At 45.3% G+C, this 24229-nt stretch overlaps 1 protein-coding gene across 9 annotated transcripts in view; it reads right to left on the bottom strand.

The window, feature by feature from the left end:
- Positions 1-24229, bottom strand: part of VDR (vitamin D receptor) — a 112677-nt gene that overhangs the window by 30275 nt on the left and 58173 nt on the right. For all 9 annotated transcript variants that reach the window (XM_039514326.1, XM_039514328.1, XM_039514325.1 and 6 more), the window contains one exon: positions 9873-10003. In XM_039514326.1, coding sequence (XP_039370260.1) covers positions 9873-10003 — 131 coding nt within the window. The remainder of the gene's footprint in view (positions 1-9872; positions 10004-24229) is intronic.

Below are 24229 nucleotides of genomic sequence, written 5' to 3'. Positions count from 1 at the left end.
AAGGCCAAGACCATAACTCGGTTTTAAAAGAAACCCTAGATAAATTAATGGAGGATAGGTCCATCAATGGCTATTAGCCAGGATGTGCAGGAATGATGTCCCTAGCCTGTTTGCCAGAAGCTGGGAATGAGCGACAGGGGATGGATCCCTTTATGATTCCCTGTTCTGTTCATTCCCTCTGGGGCACCTGGCACTGGCCACTGTTGGAAGGCAGGATACTGGGATAGATGGACCTTTGGTCTGACCCAGTAGGGCCATTCTTATGCTCTTAAAAATCCCCAATAATGGAGATTCCACAACCTCCCTAGACAATTTATTTCAGTGCTTAAGCACTCTGACAGTTAGGAAGTTTTTCCTAATGTCCAACCTAAGCCGCCCTTGCTGCAATTTAAGCCTATTGCTTTTTGTCCTATCCTCAGAGGTTAGTCTGGGGAATAATGTCTCTGCTAACCAGAAGAAGAGTATTTTCACTTTTCTGTTTCAATTTGTTCATTCCTTCAGAATGGTGTTTGAAAACGGTCATCTGATGTGTGACAGGATTAACACATTTAATTGAAAACAGTCCCTGGAAAAAATCATGGAGCAGGTCCTCAAGGAATCCATTTTGAAGTACTTGGAGGAGAGGAAGGTGATCAGGAACACTCAACATGGATTTACCAAGGGCAAGTCATGCCTGACCAACCCAATTGCCTTCTATGATGAGATAACTGGCTCTGTGGATATGGGGAAAGCAGTGGACGTGATATGTGGACATTAGCAAAGCTTTTGATATGGTCTCCTATAGTACTCTTGTCAGCAAGTTAAAAAAGAATGGATTGGATGAATCCACTATAAGGTGGCTAGAAAGCTGCAGCAAACGTAATGGGTTTTTTGTTTTTTTTTGCGCTGCTTAGGTCACCCTTTAAATCCCCCCAAAGGTTTCCCTTCTTTCACCTTCCTAACTGATTTCAAGCTCCCAGGACTTCATCCTTAAGACTCGGGTAACAAACATTCATAAAGCCAGATTCCTTAGTGTTGCCATGTTTGGGCTGCAAATGGGCCTGGGGAATGTACATTTGTTGAAAAATAAACAGTGCAACTGCAGCCCCTGCGATAACCAACCAGAACTCTCACTGGCCTGAGGGGAGCAAGGACTAACGACACTAAATCCTGCATTAGTGAGCTGTCCCTAAACTAGAGGCCTGTCTCCCTATTCTCCCCCCCCACACACACACACTTTCACAGAAGCTCTCCCCCCTTCCTTTTCTCTTTTGGCTCCTCCCACTTCCTTGATCTCTTGTCTCATCTGCCAATGTTTTCCCTTCTCTCACTCCCTTAGATCATGTTTCTGCGTCCTTAGACTAAAATCAGATCAGTTTCACTCTGTTGCTTGCTGCAGGAACAGTGATAGGGATGTCCCAGAGAAAGGAGGGGGTAACTGTGGGAAGACAACTCCTTGCACTCTCTTGCAGGAGTTTTAAACCTGGTCTGACCTAAAAATAATTGAAGCACACTTTGTTCCCATTCATTTAACTAGCAGTTAACTCCACTCCGAGGGTCTATTTTTAGTTACTCTGGGTTAGGTTTCTATTAATAAAGTATGGATTTCACTAAATGGATCATTTACAAGTTAACTACTACACAGCTTTGCTCAGCCCAGAAAACAACCCCCCCTTTTTGCTGCTACCGAAGTTTCCTGGCTGTCCTCGCAAAATTCATAAACTAGCACAAGCGGGTATAATCCCCTTGATTTCAGTGGAGTTGAATTTGCTTATGCCAACTCTCAGTTGGACTCCAGTAACCAAGGCCATTCACTCTCATCCAGTTTGCTTTTTAGAGTCACAGATTTCAAAGCCTTTTTTCCATTCAAATAAGCACAACAGCATTTGCTCTCTCAAAGGCGATTTGTGTAATGATTACAAGATAATGTCAGTTGAAAACGCTATTGTTCTTGGAGAACGGTCTCCTGACACTGAAGAAATGCCCAGGAGAAGCTAAGCCGTCCCTTATTAAATCAGAAAGCCTGTCAAAATTCACCATTTCAAATAATTATTTCTGGAATATCCCCAAAAAAACCTACAATGCCAAGAAACATTTTCAGACTTTGACTTTCTGTGTTGCTCTCTGTTCTCTACTAAGTAGCTGTTCTGGTTCATTGCTCTAGCCAGGGAACAAGCATGTTTTAACCGTGTGCTGTACCAAATTATTTTGTATGGTATTTTACATTACCCACTGGACCCTAAAGTGCTTACACAGAGTCCAAAATAAAACACTAATAAGAGACAGAGCAGTCTATTAACTGTTCTAACATGCACATGAGCTTTAACCTATGCCCTCTGATGGCCCAGCTAGCTCAGATTTAAAGCACCACCGTGCTCAAGCGAAAGATTGTGTGGGCAGGAGTTGGTTTAGAGCAGAGGTAGGCAACCTATAGCACGCGGCACGCGAGCTGATTTTCAGTGGCACTCACACTACCCAGGTCCTGGCCACCAGTCTGGGGGGGGGTCGGCCTTTTAATTTAATTTTAAATGAAGCTTCTTAAACATTTTAAAAACCTTATTTACTTTACATACAACAATAGTTTAGTTATATATTACAGACTTATAGAAAGAGACCTTCTAAAAATGTTAAAATGTATTACTGGCACGTGTAACCTTAAATTACAGTGAATAAATTAAGACTCGGCACACCACTTCTGAAAGGTTGCCAACCCCTGGTTTAGAGTAAGAGTAAGAACTTTGCAGTAAAGACATAACTGGTGTTTGAATACAAATAAACTGTAAACTGGCTGCAGAAAACAAACAAACAGTTTCAGTCGTTACCCAGAGTAAACAGGGCCTTTGTTTCTCTTTCCATGGAACCTCACCCACTAACTTTAAAACTAGTTTTACTGGAGCCTGCCTATTTATTAAAAACATGGAGATTTTTCCACATGTGCTGAAGGTACAAGTATCTTCTGGAGCATTCCAGCAAATGCTGGTTTTCTTAAAGGGCCATAGGTGACGTTCCTTAGCTGCACCCAGTTACATTATGAAGCTGTTTGTTCCCTATTATATAGAGAACATTTATAGGAAAGCAAAGTGTTACTGAAATTTTTCAAACAGATTTTTAAATCCATCAATCATCACGTGGCACAATGTCTTGTGTGCCCGTGCCTCTGATTTTCCCAAAGGGACAGGCACTCTCTTGCAGAGAGAATGGTGAGGCTCGCTGGAAGAGAATAAGAACTCTCTGAACAAAACCACAAGAGATACCCCTCCACTTGTAAAAGTGGAGCCACGCCACATCCCAGCTGAAATAGGACAAGAGACAACTGTTGCCTCCATGGTACATGTTCCACTCCCCATTAGGAGAGAGGAAACTTCTCTATAGATGGGAAGGGGGAGAAGCTAAGGTCAGCAGCTCTCAGCGAGATTCTCCCCCACTCCAAAAAGCCTGGGGGGAGAAGCCATGTCTGATTCTCCCCTGCCTGGATCATACCATGTATCATTTATACCTGCACAGACTGGGTGCAACACACTTAACAGTTTGATCAAATAATACCTTTACACCAATTTTGCACAGGGAGAATAGACACAGAAGGTACAAGACAGCAGAGAATTGGGTGCAGGGTCTTTTGGCTACTTGCACAGGTTCACCGTACACACCATAACACACCCAGGCTCTGCAGGCAGTTGTAATCAGGAAGTTAATGAAGCTTCCTAAAGAAGGTGGATCATTTTGGTTTGACTTGAATCCGTAAGGAAGTGAAAAGAGAGTGTGTACAAACAAACTCATCAGACCTTTATTTATGAGAGTTGCATTTAATGATAGAAAAGTACAAACTCAGAAAAATAAATATTTTGACAACATTCATGTATTTGAACTCCGTTGAACGTTACTTTTCCAAGTTATTCCCCAAGCCTCCACCAAGGAGGCTCAAGGTCACAAAACAGAACTCTGCTGAAATTAATACCAACAGGAGATGCCATTAAGGAAAAACACAAGGAAATTCCACAGCAACACACTACAATAGGAGATGCATGAAGCCGTAGTTATGTGGAAGATGTTTAAATGGAACTACAGCATGAATATTTCAATTGTTTGATGTGATATTATGCCACCACCAGAGAAAGGAGCTTCCACAAAGACAAGGTGCAGTATGGGGGTTGTTAATGCCTTTTGTCAAACCTACTAAGGAGACAACCTCAAAAAGAGACAAGTGACAAGAGACAACTCCCACTCTCAAGACGGTAGCTCAACCATAGGCAATGCTGCCATTCAGCTCAAAGAAGTTCTCCCATGGCACAGAGCCAACTCCACCTTTACAAATCACAAAGCAATATGGAAACCAAAACCTAATTAGTTTCAGGGCATGGCTACACTTGCAAATGTAGAGCGCGCTGAGTTCAATCAGCTCTTGGAGACCTCAGCAGGGAAAGCTCTGCTGTGTGTTCACACCGTCAGCTGCAAGCGCAGTGGAGTGGCCACATTTGTGGCACTTACAGTGGCATTGGGAGCGGTGCATTATGGGCAGCTATCCCATAGAGCACTTCTTCCCATTCTGGTGCTGTGGGAAGGGGGCGGGGCACACTCTGGGCCCTATCCCCAATGCCCTGTGATGCATCGCTTCGCATCCCAGCAACCCCTGTGCTTCTGTCCACATTTGGCACCATCTTTCAACATTTTTTGTGCTGCGTACTGTGTCTTCCCTTTCGGTTTGTGGGAATGGATCCTGAACTTGTGAGGAATATGCTGATGGGTCTCGCCAGCACATCATGAATTGCAGTTGAGTTACTTCTAAAGCTACAAAGTGATAGGGAGGAGTCCGACGATGATGTCCACTCGCGTAACGCATGTGACACAAGATTGCTTGTGGCATTTGCAGACATGCTCACCACAATAGAATGCTGCCTTTGGGCTTGGAAAACAAGCACTTAGTGGTGGAATCACATCATCATGCAAGTCTGGGACGACGAGCAGTGGCTGCAGAACTTTCGGATGAGGAAAGCCACTTTCATGGGACTGTGCGCTGAACTCGCCCGCACCCTGCGGTGCAGGAACACGAGATTGAGAGCTGCCCTGCCGGTGGAGAAGCGGGTGGCTATTGCAATCTGGAGGCTGGCAACTCCAGACAACTAGCCAGTTTGGAGTGGGAAAGTCGACCATTGGAATAGTGTTGATGCAAGTTTGCAGGGCCATTAATGCTCAGAAGAACCGTGACTCTGGGCAACGTGGGTGACAGTGTGGCTGGCTTTGCACAAATGGGTTTCCCCTAACTACGGAGGGGCAATAGATGGGACACGTATTCCAATTCTGGCACCAGACCACCTAGCCTTCAAATACATTAATCGGAAGGGGTATTTCTCTATGGTTCTCCAGGCGCTTGTGGATCACCGTGGGCGTTTCATTGACATTAACACAGGCTGGTCCAGAAAGGTGCATGACACACCCATCTTTCGGAACACAGGCCTGTTCAGGAAGCTGCAAGCTGGGACTTTCTTCCCAGACCAGAAGATCATCATAGGGGAAGTTGAAATGCCCACTGTGATCCTTGGAGATCCTGCTTAGCCTTTAATGCCATGGCTCATGAAACCCCTACACAGGGAGCCTTGATAGCAGCAAGGAGCAGTTCAACAACAGGCTGAGTCAGTGCAGAATGACAGTTGAGTGTGCGTTTGGCCATTTAAAAGGCTGCTGGCGCTGTCTGTATGGGAAGCTGGACCTGGCTGATGACAGCCATCCATAACATTTGTGAAGGGAAGAGTGAAAGCTTCACTCAGGCATGAGCCTCGGAGGTTCCGCACCTGGAGGCTGAATTTGAACAGCTAGAGACCAGGGCTATTAGAAGGGCCCAGTGCAGGGCTGTAAGGATTAGGGATGCCTTGAGGGAGCAATTTGATGCTGAAAGCCACCAGTAATGTTTGGTGCCCTGCACGGGAGTGAAGTGCAGTGGATCCAATGCTTGTAGGCATCTGTGTTTGGTACGTATGATACGCTGACTTGCAGTGCCTGTTGCCGTCCTGGGCTACGGTATCTTTTACTTAATGCAATAAAGAATGTATTCAAAGCCAAAAAAATCATTTATTGAAAAGAAACACAACTGTTTGGGAAACAGAAAGGGCATGACACATCTGTGCTGTGTGGGAGGAGGGAAAGGGGCGGGGTGGGAAATGGAACAATCACAGATTTGCGTATGTCCTGTTGTTATACTCAGCGTTCCTGTCTGGAGTGCCATGCAGTGAGTGCTGCAGTTCGGGCTGGCTAAAATGCACGGTGATGGGGGTTGAGTGCAGTGAGTAAGAGTCGTAGTTTGCAGGGCTGGGTAGTGAAGCTACAGGTGTTGGAGGCAGCTGGTGGTCATAAGAACTCGAATGTTGGGGAAAGTGGGTTGGTGGTGACATGGGGGTACAAGGGAAAAGTTTTGGGACAAGGGCTGCAGGGAGGGGTGGATGTGCTCTGTCTGCATTGCTACGAGCGCCTGTATTGAGTCTGCTTGGCACTCCATGATGTTTAGCAGCTGCTCCATGCTTTGGTGCCGGCGATCCGCATTCTGCGGGTGGAGCCTCCTTTCAGTCTTCCGCCACTCCTGAACTTTTTGATTTTCATGTCTTCATGCATTTGTGCTTCCTGGTTCTTTGGAGTCTTTCAGCTGTTGATAACAAGGACGGCTAGGATCTCAAGGTTGCATCTGTAAAGCCAAACGCAACACTTAACAGAGGCAGCATTGTTCACACCAAACAGAGCAATGATTCGGCCGTACTTAAAAGACAAGTACAGTGTACAACACAGCAGCAGAAATTGCCCATCCCAAAGCGAGTGCATATAACCCACAGGAGCCCCAAAACAGTGAGTAAGCACAGGGGCAAGGGGGACTGATTGTTTCACGGCCATACTGTCCTCTGGGGTTCTGTGCGCTAGGGTATACTGATCACTGTCCCCACATTTTCCACAGGATGAGTTCGTCCTGGAAGATATCTCGCTGCTGAGGGTGACCTGGGAAGCAAGGGAGGGTCTTCTACTACAATGTGGCTTCTGCCTTGGCCCTTATGCAGCTTGCCTGTGTGCAGCAACGGTCCGCCTGCCCATCACGGCACAGTGGCGGAGACATGTTAGCCTTACTGGGACAAGGAGCACAGTAGCTCTGCCAAGGAACCTGCGCAAGCGGATTGCCCAGCTTCTGCATGAGATCTTTAAAGAGAACACTGAGGCCGACTACCACAATGGGAGAGAACAAATCAATGCCCTAGTCCGCATCTAGGCATGCACGCAGCCCTAACCCTGAAACCCTCCTCACCCCAAGAGCCCACACTGAACAACTACCTTCCCAAAATAAAAGCCACTTACCGGGCACCTCCTCTGCTGTTGGTTCTTCCCCAAGCATTGTCCGCTATGACTGGCTACCTTCCTCCTGGCTGGAAAACAGCTCCTGGCTGCATGCATCTAGGGATGCCGGGCTGTCCCCCTCCTCCTCAGCACCCTCACTTCTGCTTTCCTCCTCCTGTCTTGTTGAACTCTGTGCTTCTACAGCCTCTGAAATGTCCATGGTGCTCTTCAGAGTGGAGGTGGGGTCGCCCCCACGTATCACGTCCACCAGCTCTTTGTAGAAATGGCAGGTCATGGGGGCAGCACCGGAGTGGCAGTTTGCCTCCTGCGCTTTGTGGTAGGCATTCCGCAGCTCCTTCACCTTAACCCTGCACTGCTGTGCGTCCTGGTCAAAGCCCCTTTCCATCATGTCCCTTGATATCTGCCCATAGGTATCGTAATTCCAATGGCTGAAGCGCAGCTGAGACTGGATAACTTCCTCACCCCAAACACTGATGAGGTCCAGCACCTTGCCATTGCTCCATACTGGGGATCACCTGGTGCATAGAGGCATGGTCACCTGGAAAAATGCACTGAGAGCACCCCACGCCTTGCTGAGCAAACAAACAGGAAAGGGAATTTCAAAATTCCTGGGGAATTTAAAGGGCGGGTCTGATGGTTGGTCACCTGAGGGCAGGGCAGTAAAGTTCAAAAAGTGATGACCAGAGTGGCTAGAACAGGCTGATCAGAGCGCATTCATAGACCAGGGCATCCACACTGGTGCCATGGCGCTCCAGCCAGGGCACAGCAAGCGTTATGCTTCTCATGGAGGTGGATTACCAGGGTGCTCCAGCCACGGAGTCCGGGCGCTCTACATGCCTTGCCAGTGTGGGCACCTCAGAAGTTAGGGTGCCTGGGGCTGACTTAATACACTCTAACTTGCAAGTGTAGCCACACCCTCAATCATTAAACTCCTCCCAAATCATTAATTGGCTCCGCCCAGAAACAACACATACCTATAGCATCCTGTTTTAACCAAACCAAGTCCTCGTAAAATGCTGAGATGTGCAAGGAAAACTTGAAAAGGGGGAAAGATTTCATAGCGCTCAACTCAGGAAACATAGGGTAGAACAGCCATGAACTGATCACGATCTCTAGTGGGTGGACATCTCTCTCATATCACAATGCTCTAGCAAGGAATATGTTTAAGGCATTTGCTTCATTTCCCTGGCATTTAACATGGAGCAAACTGCTTTGTAAACAAAACTAACAGAGCAGCTACTTCTAAAAGAGAATGAAAAACTCTGCTAGGACAAGAGGGAGATGAAGTAGATGACCCAAATTGCTTTTTGACATCTCTAATTTCTATGGGAATTCAATGTTCAAACAGAGCAGTCCACCTGTTCCTGCTGTTAGGAGACAATACAAACAAGGTTTCAAAGAAGGTCCAGGCAAGAGTTGCGCTTGGCTGGGAAGCTAAAAGCAGAGATTTAGAAAGCAAATATCTACAGACGTTAGAGGACTACAGGACACTTGGAGCTCAGCTAGATTAGGGAAATTGCACCCTGCATATTTCAATGACGTGATTACTGGAGTAAAGTTGATCCAGTGCAGTGTCTCTGCATTAAGGGTTTCCATCCGTGCAAGGTGTAGGAGTCCCTACTTTGACTTTTATTTAAGAGCAATGTGCTTTGTCTCAAAATTTGGTCTACTGCAAAAATTCTCCTTTAAATCATTGTGAATTCTGAAAAAACTCAATTCAGGACAGTGGACCTTCTTACCCATAAATTACTGCAGTGTAGTTATCCCCCAAATTAAAAATTAAGATGGGCAAGTGATGCATGAAACGATCCATGTATTACTACAGACTTCTGACTTATTTGTCTATTCCATGGCAGAGTCTAGTGATTCTGGGCACCTCCATTTTTGGGTGCTCATCTGGAGATATCTCTTTAAGGGGCCCGAAGTTTCAGAGGGCAGGAGCTGTCAGGGAGTGTTCGTGCCCAATGGCTGGAGCAGGAGTTGGTAGTTAGAAATCAGAGCCCAAGGTCAGAACAGGAGTCAGAGGCCAGATGCCAGAGCCCAAGGTCAGAAGCCAGGAACTGGAGCTATGGGTCAGGATTGGGTTACCTGGAGTGAGGAAGGCTGGGAGCAACGTAGGAGCAAGGATGGGAACAAGGCGGCTCAGGAACTATCACAGCCATGGGCGAATGGTTTGAGCAGCTGTTGAACTGCTGCCGGGCTTAAGACTCTTCCAATCAACCAGGTGGTATAGCCAATCAGGCAACATACTATAAGTTGCCCAAAGACTGGCTCTGCTGCAAACCCTGATTCCTGATAGGAGCTCAGGACTTTCTCAAAACAAGGCCCCTTTTAAAGCGGACTCCAGTTGGGTGCCCAAAAAACCCCAAAAGCATCCAGAGAATCGATAGTCACTTCTGAAGGTTTAGCCCAAACATTTTAGGCTACAATTTTCAAAGTGACCTGAGAAATTCAAGTCAATGGGAACTGGTCATTGGACTTAGTCAAGTACCTCAAATCCCCAGCCTTAAACTACTGCAAAATTAAAGTACATTAAGCACACAATCACTGTGCACTTGTTTACTCACATTCTTTCATCATGCCTATGTCCACACAACGCTTCAGCCGGCAGGCCTGGCAATGCCGCCGGTTATCTTTGGTGATTTTGCAGTCGCTGTTGAATGGACACGTGAACATTGCTTTTCTTTTCATGCTCCTCCTGAAAACAAAACACAAATAAATATTATGATGCCTGGACTTGTTTACTGCTAAGGAAACACTGAAGCTGTGCGTGGAGACTGTTTCAAAACATTGTGTGGGACATCTGCACTCAAACCCAGCTCTCCCTTGATTGGGCTGAGGGGTGAGGATTGTAAGCATGTGCCAGAAAAGTCCTCTAAGTAGCCACCGTTCAGTTTCTGCAAGCTGTGCATTTTAAAATGCTTCCCTCCCTCCCCCCCCAAAAAAAGTTTGAAAGACAGTCACAACTTGCATGTCTCTATGGTTTTTAAAAGGTTTAAAAATTTCTAAGCTGCCCCCTGCCTGCTGCAAACCCATAGGGTTTCCTGTCAACAAATACAACATGTTCTATAAACAGGAAAATATTAGCCACAGTTTAAATTTCCCAGTTTTGGGTATTGTGAAATTGGAAAGAAGAGTGTGGGAGGATTTGCAGAGAAATACAGAATTGAACCACAAGCAGCAGAAGCAAAGGAAACTAAACCAAATTACAATATAGGTCAGCTTGTACCCAGCAAAGGCCTTTCAGAAGCAGTGTATATTATTAAACATTTACCAGGCTTTAAAGCCTCCTGGTTGGAGGCTTGGTTGACTGGTTGGAGTGAGAGAGAAATCCCACTGTAGGATATGGGAGAAATATTTCACTCTCTTCTGCACACATGTGCACGCAATATTGCATGTGTGTGTTTGTGTCTCATTAAGATTTTTAATGTTCTTAAATCAGGACATTCAGAGTTATAGGTCCCATCAAAAGTATAACTTACCTTCCTTGACCAGTCAGTATTATATGATTTCTTTGGGGCAGGGACTAACTTTCTGTTCTGTGCTTGTACAGCACCAAGCACAGTATGGCCCCAGTCTATGCCTAGGGATCCAAGGCACTAGCACAATAAATATTTTATATATTGTATATAGCATGTTCTTTAATGACTAGTTAGTAGAAGCAGAGTGGTGCTTCTATTTTAAACTCGGTTTCTGTATTGCATGTAAAACAGAGACCCCTCATCTTTGTTTTGGATGCAGAATGCCATGTAATTTACAGTACCTCTGTGAGCACAGATTGCATTGTCTGGGGAAGTTACATAGTTTGAGATAGACACGAATACAAAAATGCATCCTTTAGAAAGGAGAGGAAGTGTGGTGGAGCAGCAGAGATTGGAGCAAGAACATCTCCAAGCAGAGAGCTAAATGAGAGGGATGGCAGCCCTGGCCCGGATGTCTACATTGCAATTTTACAGCCCCGCAGCCAAGTCTGAGCCAGCTGACACTGGCCAGTCACAGGCGTTTTATTACGGTTTAGATCTACCCAATCCCATCCAGTTAGAGAAAGATCTCAGCTTACCCATTGGACCTACAAGTTAAAAGGTACTGAGAGGTAGCATGTATGATGTTAGGGGACTGGGAGTCAGGAGGCCTGGATGCTATTCCTGGCTCTGCCACCGACCCTGGTGGATAACCTTGATCATCTCACTTTTCTACTCTGTGCATGTTTCCCTTCCCGCCCTTTGTCTTGTCTATTTAGATTGTAAGCCCTTCAAGATGGCCTCTTACTGTATTTATGTACAACGCCTAGCACAATGGGGTCCCACGCTTAGCTGGAGCCCCAAGGCAGTAATACAAATACATAGTAGCCCAAATTTTGCTGCTTTCTTAAGTTCTGAATGAATCGCCTCTCCTTCCCCCTTGACTTCTCATTGCCACTCCTCTGTGTGAATTCATGCAATGGTTCAGCAGGATACATCAGGACACAGAAGCAGATAAGAGGCTTTAAAGGTGAGAACTTCTCCAAGCAAATATTTTCTTGGCACAAAGCTTTTTAAATTGTGTTTGCAGCTTGATATTGCAGCCCTTATCCACTTGTGTCAATGAGGCTACTGAAAAGGAAAGGCTGAAAGATAGGATCCTCTAAAAGCTAATTATAAAGACATTACATTCAACATATTTACAGTTCATTTAACCAAAAAGGGAAAACAATGTTATTGGATATGCTATAAACCGTTTGCTGCCTGAATAAGATTAGAGGGGCCAAAATGTCCATTAAACTCTCCTTTCTGGAGCTGCTGTTACTGTACTTCCTAAATACAGCTGGAGTCAGGATACCTGGGTTCTATTCCCAGGTCTGCTGCATGACTTTGGACAAATCACTGCCTTAGTGCCAACTCTCTTGATGTTATCACAGGTCTTGTGATATCTGATGCGTCACTAGGAGGCAAGTGATGATGTGAGAACCCCTGGCTTTCATTTAAAAAAAAGTTTCTAACCCTTGTGCATATGGAGAGGAATTTTGAAAATGTGACCCAAGTGCACCCTATAGGCTCAAAAAAACCCCAAAGCAAACAAAACAAAGGGGGCAAATAAAGAGGACACAACATTTTAAAAAAGTAAATAAATCTTATGGTTTTTAAGCCAATGCTATTTTGATGGACCCAACTCATGGTTTTTGAAGAGTTAGGTTGGCAAATCTGCTCCCTCTCCCCCTCATGCCTCTGTTTTCCCTCCCACACTGTCTCGTTTATTGTAAGTTTTTTAGGGGGCAGGGACTTTGTCTGCACAGAGCTCAGCACAATGGGGTACTTATCTGGATTGGGGCCTCTAGTCACTACTGTCATACAAATCAATAGTATATGATACTTGGATTTTGGCTAGCGTGAAAAACTATTGCAATTCATTGTATACCTCCACGCAGAGCAGCAGTGGAAAATGACATGGTTTAAGAGCCTTTTTAAAAGCAAGCCTTCTTGCTCACAGCACACTAGGGTCTTGCATCTTTATTACAAAAGACACTAAATTACAGAGTCAGTGCAGTGAGGGCAGACGTCCTACCCACAGAAACACAACATATATAGAGCTTACAGAACCAGCCATTTCAAGGCCCACTTAAAACTATATCCCGGGCATACTGCCGAAAATTAAAAATAACCAAATCCCTCCCTGCGCTAATCTTGTCTGTGTGCACGCATAAACAGGCTCTGTGTTCAACTAAAAGCAAAAGTACATGCCAGTGCATGCTGCACAGAGGTTTTGGGGCCCTTGGCAAAATCTGAAACTGAGGCCCTCCACCCTTCCAAAAAAAATCATCACTCAGGGGAGTTGGGGAAGTGCTGGAGAGCGAGACTGCCCTGCAGCGGTGGCTCCTGTCCCATGAGGCTGGGGCCAGCTCCCCACTCTGGGAGTTACAACCTGACACCAGGGATTGCTGCATCACTCAGGTCTGGCCCAGCTGTTCCTCCATCATGACAGAGAAGCCACTAGGCCAAATCTGAGTGGCGCTGCAATCCTGTGCACCAGGTTGCAAATATCACTCCGCTTAGGGACCCTGGGCAAACTGTCCCCCACAGGCAGCCCTGGTGCATGTTTCCAATGTAGAAATGATTGTCTCAGCAAAGCCCAGAATTCACCTGCTTTGACTATCGGTGAGAAATGGAAGATACTGCTTTTCATGCTCTCTAATCAACTACCTGCTGGATGCCTGAATTAAGAGCTCACACACTGCGCAGAAGTTCTAGACAGATCCACGTGGCTTCAGGAAGAAGAAATTGTCTGCATGCAACTAAACATGAAAATGAATCTTTGCGGCAGTTTTCAATATGCTCTATTGGAAACCCACCTGTGAGTGCCTGACACCCTGAAAATTAGGTCTACAATTTAAGACAAGTTTGAAAAGGCTGTTTTGTTTCAAAGCCGGGCTAGGATGCTTGATTCTAGTGGATACTTCAACTGGCACTTACGTGGGTGGGTGCTTAGACTATAAGCTCTTTAGGGCAGGAACTATCTTTCTGGGGTACATTTAGAGTGCCTACCACAATGGGGTCTGATTCCATGACTGAGGCTCCTCCAAGGTGCTTCCACAATACAAGAAAGTAATATTTATTCCTGGGGGAACTCTGCGCCACTGCGCATGTGCAGAATTCATGTCCCCTGCAGATTTCTTTACTTCCCTGCAGAAAAATGACTTTCTGATGGGGAAACAAAGGGAAGACACGAGAAAGGTCACGCGCCTCTCCCCAGCAGTGCAGGTGTGTTGTTTCAGGTACCTCGTGCAAACGGGGGAGAGTTAAAATCACTGTGGGACAGGTCTGGGGACATTGGACAGTGGTGCCTACTCTGTGCCAGGCTCAGCTGCTAGTCCTGGCTGGGCGAGGACAGGACTTCTTCCCCTGCAAGAAGCAGCTAGTGCAGATCAGACCCTCCTCCAGAAACCTCTGGCTGCAGGAAGCTCCACAACCCCGCCCCTGCACTTCCTGCCCCCACTGCTCCTCAGCCATGGTGGGGAGAGGTCACTGTACAGGAGTTGCTCCCCCATCCACCCAACCCTAGTGCCTCCAGACCCCTCCCCCATTCAGAGCTCTCCCACTCCAAACCCCAACCCCGCTGAGCCTCATCTTCTGCATCTGAAGCCCCCTGCACCCAGAACCCCACCTCTGAGCCCCCCACAAACCCCAACCACCTTCACCTAGATCCCCTTGCAGAGTCCCATTGCCCCAGCACCCAGAACCCACGAATGAGCCCCTGGGCATATAGATTTCCCCCCCACACACACACACACACCCCCAGACACCCCACTGAGCCACCTGCACCCAGATTGTCCCACACAGAACCCTCTCACCCCATACCTGGATCCCCCCCACACTAAGCCCCTCCACGCTTGGATCTGCCAGGCTGAGCCAGCTTGCCTGCCCACACCTGGTGCAGACGAGCAGGGCCCTGGGGCCTTTCTGGGGCAGGCCCAGCCCTTGTACTGTGTCTTGGTTGGGTGCAGCCTGATTGTTGAGCCCATGTCCCAGGAGTTGGGGGAGGGCGCTGTAGGTGATCTCCCACCTCTGTGCAGCTAATGGCCTGGCTCCCCACTGCCATGATAGAGCCTCCACATTTATTTATTGACATGCAAAATTTGCAGAATTTTAAAATATTGTATGCAGAATTTTTGGGGGGGGGGTGCAGAATTCCCTCAGGAGTAAATATTAAAGTTGCCTGAGTACAGGTCTCCCAAATGAGGACATTAGAAGATTAAGTTGGTTCTCTTCTTCAGTGTTTGGACAAACCTACAGCACAATAGCATCCTGGTCCATGGCTGAGGCTCTGAGGTGCTATGATAATACAAATAAGAAGTTTATAGTGTATGCTTAGAGTTACTCTAGTTGGCAATTGGTCTATGGATATTTGTACTGGAATGTTTTCCGGGCAGAACATAAAGGAAGAGGCGATGTTAAAAAACATGATTCAGACTTTTCCCCCCTGCCAAGTAGCTTTTTGGCAGCATAGTTAATTAGAAACAAAAAAAAACACTTTTAATTAATTGGACAAAATGAACACGCATTGGCCTGTACCCACAAGAGATGGCCTACTACGGAAGGAGGTGTTGAGAGGGGATATTAGGAATTCACCCTCTCAGAGATTCTATTTATTTATATGTTGTTGTGGCTTATAGTCTTTTACTGAAAGGAAAAAAGAAAACCCCCTCTGACTTTCAAACAAACTTTCAGTTTTCCCCTCTCTCTGAATCTTAATTAGTATAGTGACCTTTAATGACAAAGCTACCCCCCGCCCCCCGTCTAGCACATTTGTGAAACCTGTGAAATGCTCAAATTCCTGAAAGTTACCTTTGTCATAACCAAAAAAATCACAGTGTGCCAACTGGCGTATTTTGTTAGTCATGATCTAACCCCGGAATTGGGGACTATCTACACATAATGCCAGTGAGTCATTTCAGTCCTCAGCCTATGGTAAAAAGTTTCCCACTCCTTGCGTTAGCTGTAGACATCAGCTCTGTGCTGCTTATCTAGATATTTATACTGCACTAAGTGCCTGGCACAATGAATGGGGCTCCAAAAGGAACAACTGCAATTTTAAACGAAAATTCTGTATGTTGAAATCACCCATGACGACCCATAATCCCAGCTAGCCCCAAATTTTCCAGGTGCTACAAAATTCCCAAATTTAGACCTAAAATTTCCAGTCAGTTCACTCATTCTGGTTGTCTTCCATTTTTGGGTGCCCAGTCTGAGCCGCAGTGGGCCTGATTTTCAGAGCCAAACACCCACAACATTGGTGAATGTCCATGGGAACTATGGGTAATTGGAATCCCCCTTAAAGAGTTAGGCCCAACGTGTCCCAAGTTTGGATACCCAACATTTGAAAGTAACCAAAACAAGTGCATGGTTTAGAATACCCACACCCCCATTACATACATGCACACCCAGATAAAGCAGAATCCGCCTCAAAGGGACGCCCGTGTACTAACACCCCTGCCATTAGCTTCAGTCACTCAGGGAAGCTTGGAGGACAGAAGACTTCTGGTGTGCAGTGAAGGTCACCAAATCCTGGCTCTCGCGAACCAAAGATTTCGAAGGTCAAGGACCCCAGGCTAGGGTGACCAGATGTCCCGTTTTGAAAGGGACAGTCGTTTTTTGGGACTTTCTTATATAGGCGCCTATTAACCCCCCCCCCCCCACTCCCTGTCCCGTTTTTTCACAGTTGCTATCTGGTCACCCTACCCCAGGCAGGGAAGATCCTGCTGCCAGCCCCCTCTTTAAACCAGGCATGGTGTCAGCTTGTGTGCCTCAGATGACCACAACTGTCGCAATATCATCATACCATTTGACAGACCACTCGCAAGGGCCCAATCTTTACAGGTTTAAACCAAGCACCTTCACCTGGAAACCAGCTGGTAGGTTCTGCAGCTCACTACATAGGAGACCTTCCCATATGCAAAGCAGCAAGAACTGCTCTGTGGTGTGGGGATCAGAAATTTTAACTAAAAAGTGTTGTAACTGGCAATTATAATTATCCTTGTGTGTTTCAGTATTGCTAAATAAACCTTCAACACCTCTTACCACCAAGCTCAAAAGGAAGTCACACCTCTATGACAAGAGAACACGGAAATTAACAGGAGGGAAAGGCAGGCTCTAGGAACAGACAGGAAATGCCACTGACAGCCTGGCATGGGGAGCTAAGAGAATGAACCATGAGAAAAGGAAAGTGCTTGGGTTAGCTCCATAGCTACTGCACCAATCTGTCACTTTCGTAACTGAGTCTCTTAGCTCAGCCGTTAGCAGTCTGTGTCTAGACAGGAGGAAAATTGATGTCTTTTTATTAGGGCTGTTGATTAATCGCAGTTAACTCAGGCGATTAACTCCAAAAAATTAACTGCGATTAAAAAATTGCAATTAATAGCACTGTTAAACAACAGAATACCAATTGAAACTTATTAAATATTTTCAGATTTTTTTCTACATTTTCAAATATATTGATTTCCATTACAACATAGAATACAAAGTGTATAGTGCTGACTTTATATTATTTTTATTACAAATATTTGCACTGTAAAAATGATAGGTTTTTTAATCTATTTTTCAATTCACCTCATACAAGTACTGTAGTGCAATCTCTATCATGAAAATGTAACTTACAAATGTAGATTTTTTTTGTGTTGCATATTTGCACTCAAAAACAAAACAATGTAAAACTTCAGAGCCTACAAGTCCTATTTCTTGTTCAGCCAATCGCTAAGACAAACAAGTTTGTTTACATTTACAGGAGATACTGCTGCCTGCTTCTTATTTACAATGTCACCTAAAAGTGAGAACAGGCGTTTGCATGGCACTTTTGTAGCCAGCGTTGCAAGGTATTTATATGCCAGATATGCTAAACATTCGTATGCCCCTTCATGCTTCAGCCACCATTCCGGAGGACATGCTTCCATGCTGATGATGTTCATTAAAAAAATAAAGCATTAATTAAATTTGTGACTGAACTCCTTGAGGGAGAATTGTATGTCCCCTGCACTGTTTTACCCGGATTGTGTCCTATACTTCATGTTATAGCAGTCTCAGATGTTGTTTGATTTACGAACACTGTCACTGCAGATCTGACAAAATGCAAAGAAGGTACCAATGTGAGATTTCTAAAAATAGCTATAGCACTCGACCCAAGGTTTAAGAATCTGAACTGTCGTCCAACATCTGAGAGGGACGAGATGTGGAGCATGCTTTCAGAAATCTTAACAGAGCAACACTCATTAGATGCGGAAACTACAGACCCCGAACCACCATAAAAGAAAATCAACCTTCTGCTGGTGGCCTTTGACTCAGATGATGAAAATGAACATGCATCAGTCTGCTCTGCTCTGCTCTGGATCATTATCAAGCAGAACCTGTTATCAGCATGGAAGCAGGTCCTCTAGGAATGGTGATTGAAGCATGAAGGGACGTATGAATCTTTAGCGCATCTGGCACGTAAATATCTTGCGATGCCGGTTACAACAGTGCCATGCGAACGTCTGTTCTCACTTTCAGGTGACATTGTAAACAAGAAGTGGGCAGAATTATCTCCTGCAAATGTAACCAGACTTGTTTGTCTGAGCAATTGGCTGAAGTAGGACTGAGTGGACATGTAGGCTCTAAAGTTTTACATGGTTTTATTTTTGAATGCAGGGGTTTTTTGGTACATTATTCAACATTTGTAAGTTCAACTTTCATGATAAAGAGATTGCACTACAGTACTTGTATTAGGTGAATTGAAAATACTATTTCTTTTGTTTACAGTGCAAATATTTGTAATCAAAAATATAAAGTGAGCATTGTACATTTTGTATTCTGGGTTGTAATGGAAATCAATACATTTGAAAATGTGGAAAACACCCAAAATATTAAAATAAATGGTATCCTATTATTGTTTAAAAAAATTAATCGCACGATTAATCCCAGTGTTAATCGTCTGACAGCTCTACCGTTTATGTTTCTTTTCAATTCCTAGCTAAAGAATATTTTGCTTAAAAAGGAACTGCCATATGGACACTGGGGAAAAAAGGGGGATGCAACCATCCCAGGAGACAAAATATGTTCTTCTCCCATGAAGACAAACCAGGTGGGGTTAATTGGTCCTCAGGAGATCCCTGGGACATAGAAAAGCACCCAGAAGAGCTGCAATCCCTACTCATGAGGTAGAGTGGGGCTCTATTCTAGCCAAGAGCAGTAACTGACTTTAGAGGCGACCGCACAGCTAAGAGAACAAGCATGTTTGTCCCCAGGCAAATACACGAGCAGCAGACACATGGCAAGGTTAAAGAGTTCCCAGGGATTTGCCCTGGGTGGCACCCACTGAAAGGCTCGTGTTAGCAGAGCTGTAGTTCTTTGGCAACCCTTTGGTCTGTACCCATATGTCTGAAGTGGAATAATTGCTGCAAACTCCACCCTGCACTTTTGCTTCAGGTTCCAGGGATTGGGTTAGAAATGCAACAGAGACAACTGCACCCTGCCCAGAAATGCATTTATCAAGGACCCAAACTGCATTCCTGCCAGGAAGAATTAGGACTGGCTTGTTCAGCCAGACCTTTGAACTGAGACAGAAAGAGGAAAAAGTCCGGAGGGGCAGTTTGTGCCTGTTTTTTTTTTCTCTCTCTATATCCTGGTTTTGTCTGCAGCAGTCTCATTACATTCATGAAAAAAATAATGAACAATTTATGCAGGTGTTTCCCATGCACATACATACCTTGCCTGGGTGAAATGCTCAGGTCTGTGTTCTGCAGAAGGTCATAATGGTCCCTTCTGGCCTTGAAACCTATGAACCTACTTTACTGTTCTGTCATTTTTTTAGGGTGCATAAAAGCAGAGTACTATTTTTTTCTTAATAATCATTCAAATAGTGGCACGGTTATGCAAGACCCTTTACAATGGCAGTCATGCCAACTCGTGAATTAATCGTGAGAGACAGGATTTCTAAGTAAAATTATTAAACCTGACACATGATCGTGGGCTAGAACTCTCCAGAGTCAAGATTTCCCCCCGCTAGCCACAGATGGAAAAAAAAATCCTGACATTGGAGAGTTCTACCCCGTGATCATGAGTCAGGCTTAATAATTTTACTGTGCTTAAAGATCACGGTCAGCCAGCCCCAAGGCTGACAGCAGCAGCCCTTCCTTGCAGGGCCTCCATGAGGATGGGCTCCCACTGTCAGCAGATGTGTGACCTAAGAGCACCTTAAAAGGCTCAGAAACTGGAGTAGAAATAAAGAGACCCACTTTTCATTAAAAATCCTCATGATTTTGGGGTGTGTGTGTCTAACTCATGATTTGTCAATGGTGAAGGTTAGCAACAATGCAAATGTGCCAGAGTTAACAGACTCCCTGCTACACAGAAGTGGGAGCCAGGGGTAGGGGGTGTGTGCGCGGGGTGGGGGAAGGAAGGATAGTCTCTGTAGATGGAATCCTTTAAGAACAAATGGATCTTTAGAGGTTTTAGAAGGGGAGGAAAAACACTTGATGAGCATTACTGAAGAGCACCCAGCAAAGTTAAACTTGAGCTACCCAACATTTTCCAGAAATTGCAAAAAAACAACCTTTCAAAGTTATGGGAATTTTTTTTTTTAAATTGTAAAAGCTTCCCACCATCTCTAAGTCAGGAGCGCGTGAGGGAGGGGAAGTAAGTCATCAGCAGAGAAGCTTGGGTACTGTATGGGGCAAAGGATGGGGTGCAAAACACGGGTGGAAGCAGGAATAGCATTGGACAGAACCTTGAGGGGAAGACACGGAGCATGAATTTGATGGGGAAGGGGAGAGGAAGCCAGTTACAGGATTTGGCACATGGGAGTCGCAAAGACAGGGTGGACGGAAAGTGATCTTGACAACTACCTTTTGGACAGATGGGAGTGGGAAGAGGATAGGTGCAGGAAAGGAGATTAAAAATAATTGGGATAAGTGATAAGGTAGGCACAGACCAAGATAGGGCCATAAGGATGAAGGAAAGAATGGATTTTGGCGGGCGGAGGGAAGAAACGAAATTACAGAACCAGGGCTGCCCGGGCGGGGGGGGGACAAGAGGGGCAATTTGCCCCAGGCCCCGGGCCCTGCAGGGGCCCCCACAAGAGTTTTTTGGGGCCCCTGGAGCAGGGTCCTTCACTTGCTCCAGGGGCCCCAGAAAACTCTCATGAGGCCCGGGCCCCCGGAGCTTCTTTCACTCCGGGTCTTTGGCGGTGGGGAGCCCCCCGCCACCAAAGACCCCAGGCCCCCTGAATCCTCTGGGCGGCCCTGTACAGAACTTGAAAAAGGACAAGCCTTGGAGACACAACTTGGATGACTGGTGATATTGTCAACGGTAAGTGATAGGGAAAGAGAGGAAAGGGTTGGGTGAAGAGATTAGAGATAGACTCTGCACTTGGTTATGCTGGTGTCAATCCAGAATATCTCCACTTGTACAGTTTGTACTTCAGAGAAGTCACTCCAGATTTATTCTGTGTATGACAAATTTAGTTCAGTTTAAGAAATACTGAGCAGCCACTACTTAAAAGGCCAACTGATGCCTATCAATGTCACTAGTAAACTGCACAACAGTGTTACTTGAGATGTCAACTGGCCAAAGGTTATTTAGTGTCTGTTAGTACTATAGGCTAAGTATACATTTCAGTACCTCTGTATGGACTAATACATCACCTCATAAATATGTAGGAATTAGAAGTAGTCCTAGGGCCTGCTGGTTTCAAACATTCATAACTTCAGAACTACAGTGCAGATGCATCTCACGTTTGCCTTGAGTTTTAGGATTTACACATGTGCCAAGAAAGCCAGCTTTCAAGTCAGGAAAACAGTTTAGAAGAACACATGCCCTTCACTATGCTCTCTTGCGGGTGCAGTGCAGTCTTCTAAATGCACCTCAAAGCTTGACCCTGAAAACTGCTCACAAAGGACATGCACAAGCGCCAGGGACCAAACAAGTGAGTGAGAGAGATCTGGCTGTGGAATGAGCTTCTAGAGAAGGCTGGATTAATGCAGAGCCCAGCCACCTTCAGGAAAAATTGCAAAGCCTCTTTGGTAAAGTTTTGCTACCACAGCCAGAATGACATTCACAGTGGCTGTCACTGCCACTGCCCTCCTTCCAAAATGAAGGATCTACCCCCATGCAAAAGTCTCTCTAACCTCACAATGGAAAAGGAGCCAGAAACGCCATGCAGTCCACTGGAAATTCCACCACCACCATTTGTTTTATGTGCAAGGCACTCACGTGCTACCATGAAGGGCAGCAGTACAAGCTATTCTGTTACACACAATCCCTGGCCGCCTCCATCTAGTATGCGGTAACTCTTGCACTCCTCTCCAGTGAGCACTCAGCTGGCAGGTAGCTATATAGCACAGAGCCAGTTTGGACTCCCTGGCCACTGCTGCATCTTTTAGCAGCTGCTTGACTGCTATTTCTCCATAAGAGGCAGGTGCAGGACCCAGCAGGGGTGGATAGTGAACAAGCTTCTCATGTTGGCTGGGGGAGGCAGGTCAGAATGGGACTGGCTCTGCCCTGGAGTCTTGAACTAGTTTTTTTTTTCCACCCTCCCTGCCCCCCAGATTTCACTATAACTACTTCCTTCACACCCAGCGTAGCCAGTCCTGGTGATGCAAGACACCTCAGGACAGGATCTTAAGTGTTAAAATCAACAGGTCTAAAATGCAGAGGAACAAGGTAGTGTTTCAGGATAAGTCAACACACACACACACACACACACACGATCAATAAAGTGAGCAAATTGTTGCACTGAAGGTTAACATGCCAACATGGGAAACAGGAGAGTGGTAGGGTTTAGGGCTATATAAAGGGCAGGAAGCAAGAGATTGTCACCTGTGGAAGTGTTTTATAGTGATGAGCTTTTACTTTGGGTGGAATGGCCCTGGGAAACTTGAATCATAAATACGCAGTTTAAAAAAATTCAATACATCTAGGGGGGAAAAAAATAATCAAACCCTCTGTAAACCAGAATCAAAGCAGACCATCCTGGGGGCGGAGAAGAGGAAAGGTACAAAAAACGACCATGGTTAACATTATTTCAGGAAAAGGGAGCTTTAAAAAGGAAGAGAAGAAGCAAGTCAAGAAAGCAAGTCCTTAAGTTGAAGATACAAATGTTAAAGTCTTTATAAGGGCCCATGGAGACTGCTTAAGAATAACCGAGCAGCAGGTGTAGGCACACAGTGTTTGTACTGCTTTAACTGTATTAGTTTAGAAAACAGATATAGCTAACAGATCAATCCCCTAGAGTGGATGCAGTTAAACCAGTATAAAAAGGTGTTTATACAGCCTATCTGCAAGCATTTATATCTTAATACCAGTATAACTGAGACACACAAGGGGGTTGTGCAGCTTTAATTATATCAGCGTTAAAAAAACAAACAAAAATCACCCTCCTGACCAAAATAGTTTAATCTGTACAAAAAAGAGTGTACGTAGGCCAAGCCACAATACCAGAGTGTCAGAAGGTGTGCATACCCTCTAAACAAAAAGGGAAGCACTCATGGATAAGAAACAAAGGGAGAAGGAAAACTGGCCATTTATTCCCTTCTCTGTGTCACCATGACAAAATTCTTGCTATGCATCATCCAGACTGCATGTGCCAGACTGATGACGCTAAACATGTGCGTGGAAGTGTGCACCTGAAAGGAGAGTTACTCATTTAGCCACAGTAATTGAGGAAATGTTGTTGTTCTAGTTAGTCAAGCTGCAGTATAACCCAACTGGAAAACAAATCAGCCAGGCTGTGGTATGCAAAACATCTAGTCCAGTAATTCCTGTGACTACTTGGCTCCTATAGCAACAGAAATTAAGGTTTTTAAAATCTCAGCACAAATTGTAGTTATGAAGTTGACCACCCCAACTTGGTTTACTTTAATTCTACAATGCAGCTAATTCTACCATCTCCTGCTACTATCCTCTAATTACAATGCTAAATGCTTAAGTGAGTTTTGCCCTAATTAGTCACATAGTAGCTATTATCTTATTTAAATTACACCAGCTCTTAGTCATTATATAGTTTGTACTAAACAGAAGATGTTCCCATGCAAATCCTCTAGCGTTGTCAGTACAGAAATATTCGGTAAGATAGATACAACTGCTTCATTACAGATAATTGCTGGGCGAGGGGGATAATTGGCATACAGAAGTTCCTATTGTCTGGAACCCTCCAAGTTCACTCAGAGCTGCCCCTGCAGCTCCCAGAGGAAAATTTGCCCTTAACAAAGGGGCAGTACAAAGCTTATGCATCATTTAAATCCCTATGCCCTAAGCAAATGCCAAGGAGGAGAGTTTGCTCCCTGGTGGAACCTTCTAATGGGTGTTCTCCAGTTATAGAAGGGGCTTATTATATGTGTGTGACTATGTATAGAGGTAGGAATCGGCACTGAAAGGTGTCGGGGGCGGGGGGAAGGAGCCAATATGAACAGGAGAGGGACAACAGG

The sequence above is a fragment of the Mauremys reevesii genome, linkage group 25 (assembly GCF_016161935.1).
Source record: "Mauremys reevesii isolate NIE-2019 linkage group 25, ASM1616193v1, whole genome shotgun sequence".
In the NCBI taxonomy this organism is placed as follows: domain Eukaryota; kingdom Metazoa; phylum Chordata; order Testudines; family Geoemydidae; genus Mauremys; species Mauremys reevesii.
The sequence above is the reverse complement of the archived record's forward strand: the minus strand, read 5'-3'. Positions and strand labels throughout refer to the sequence as shown.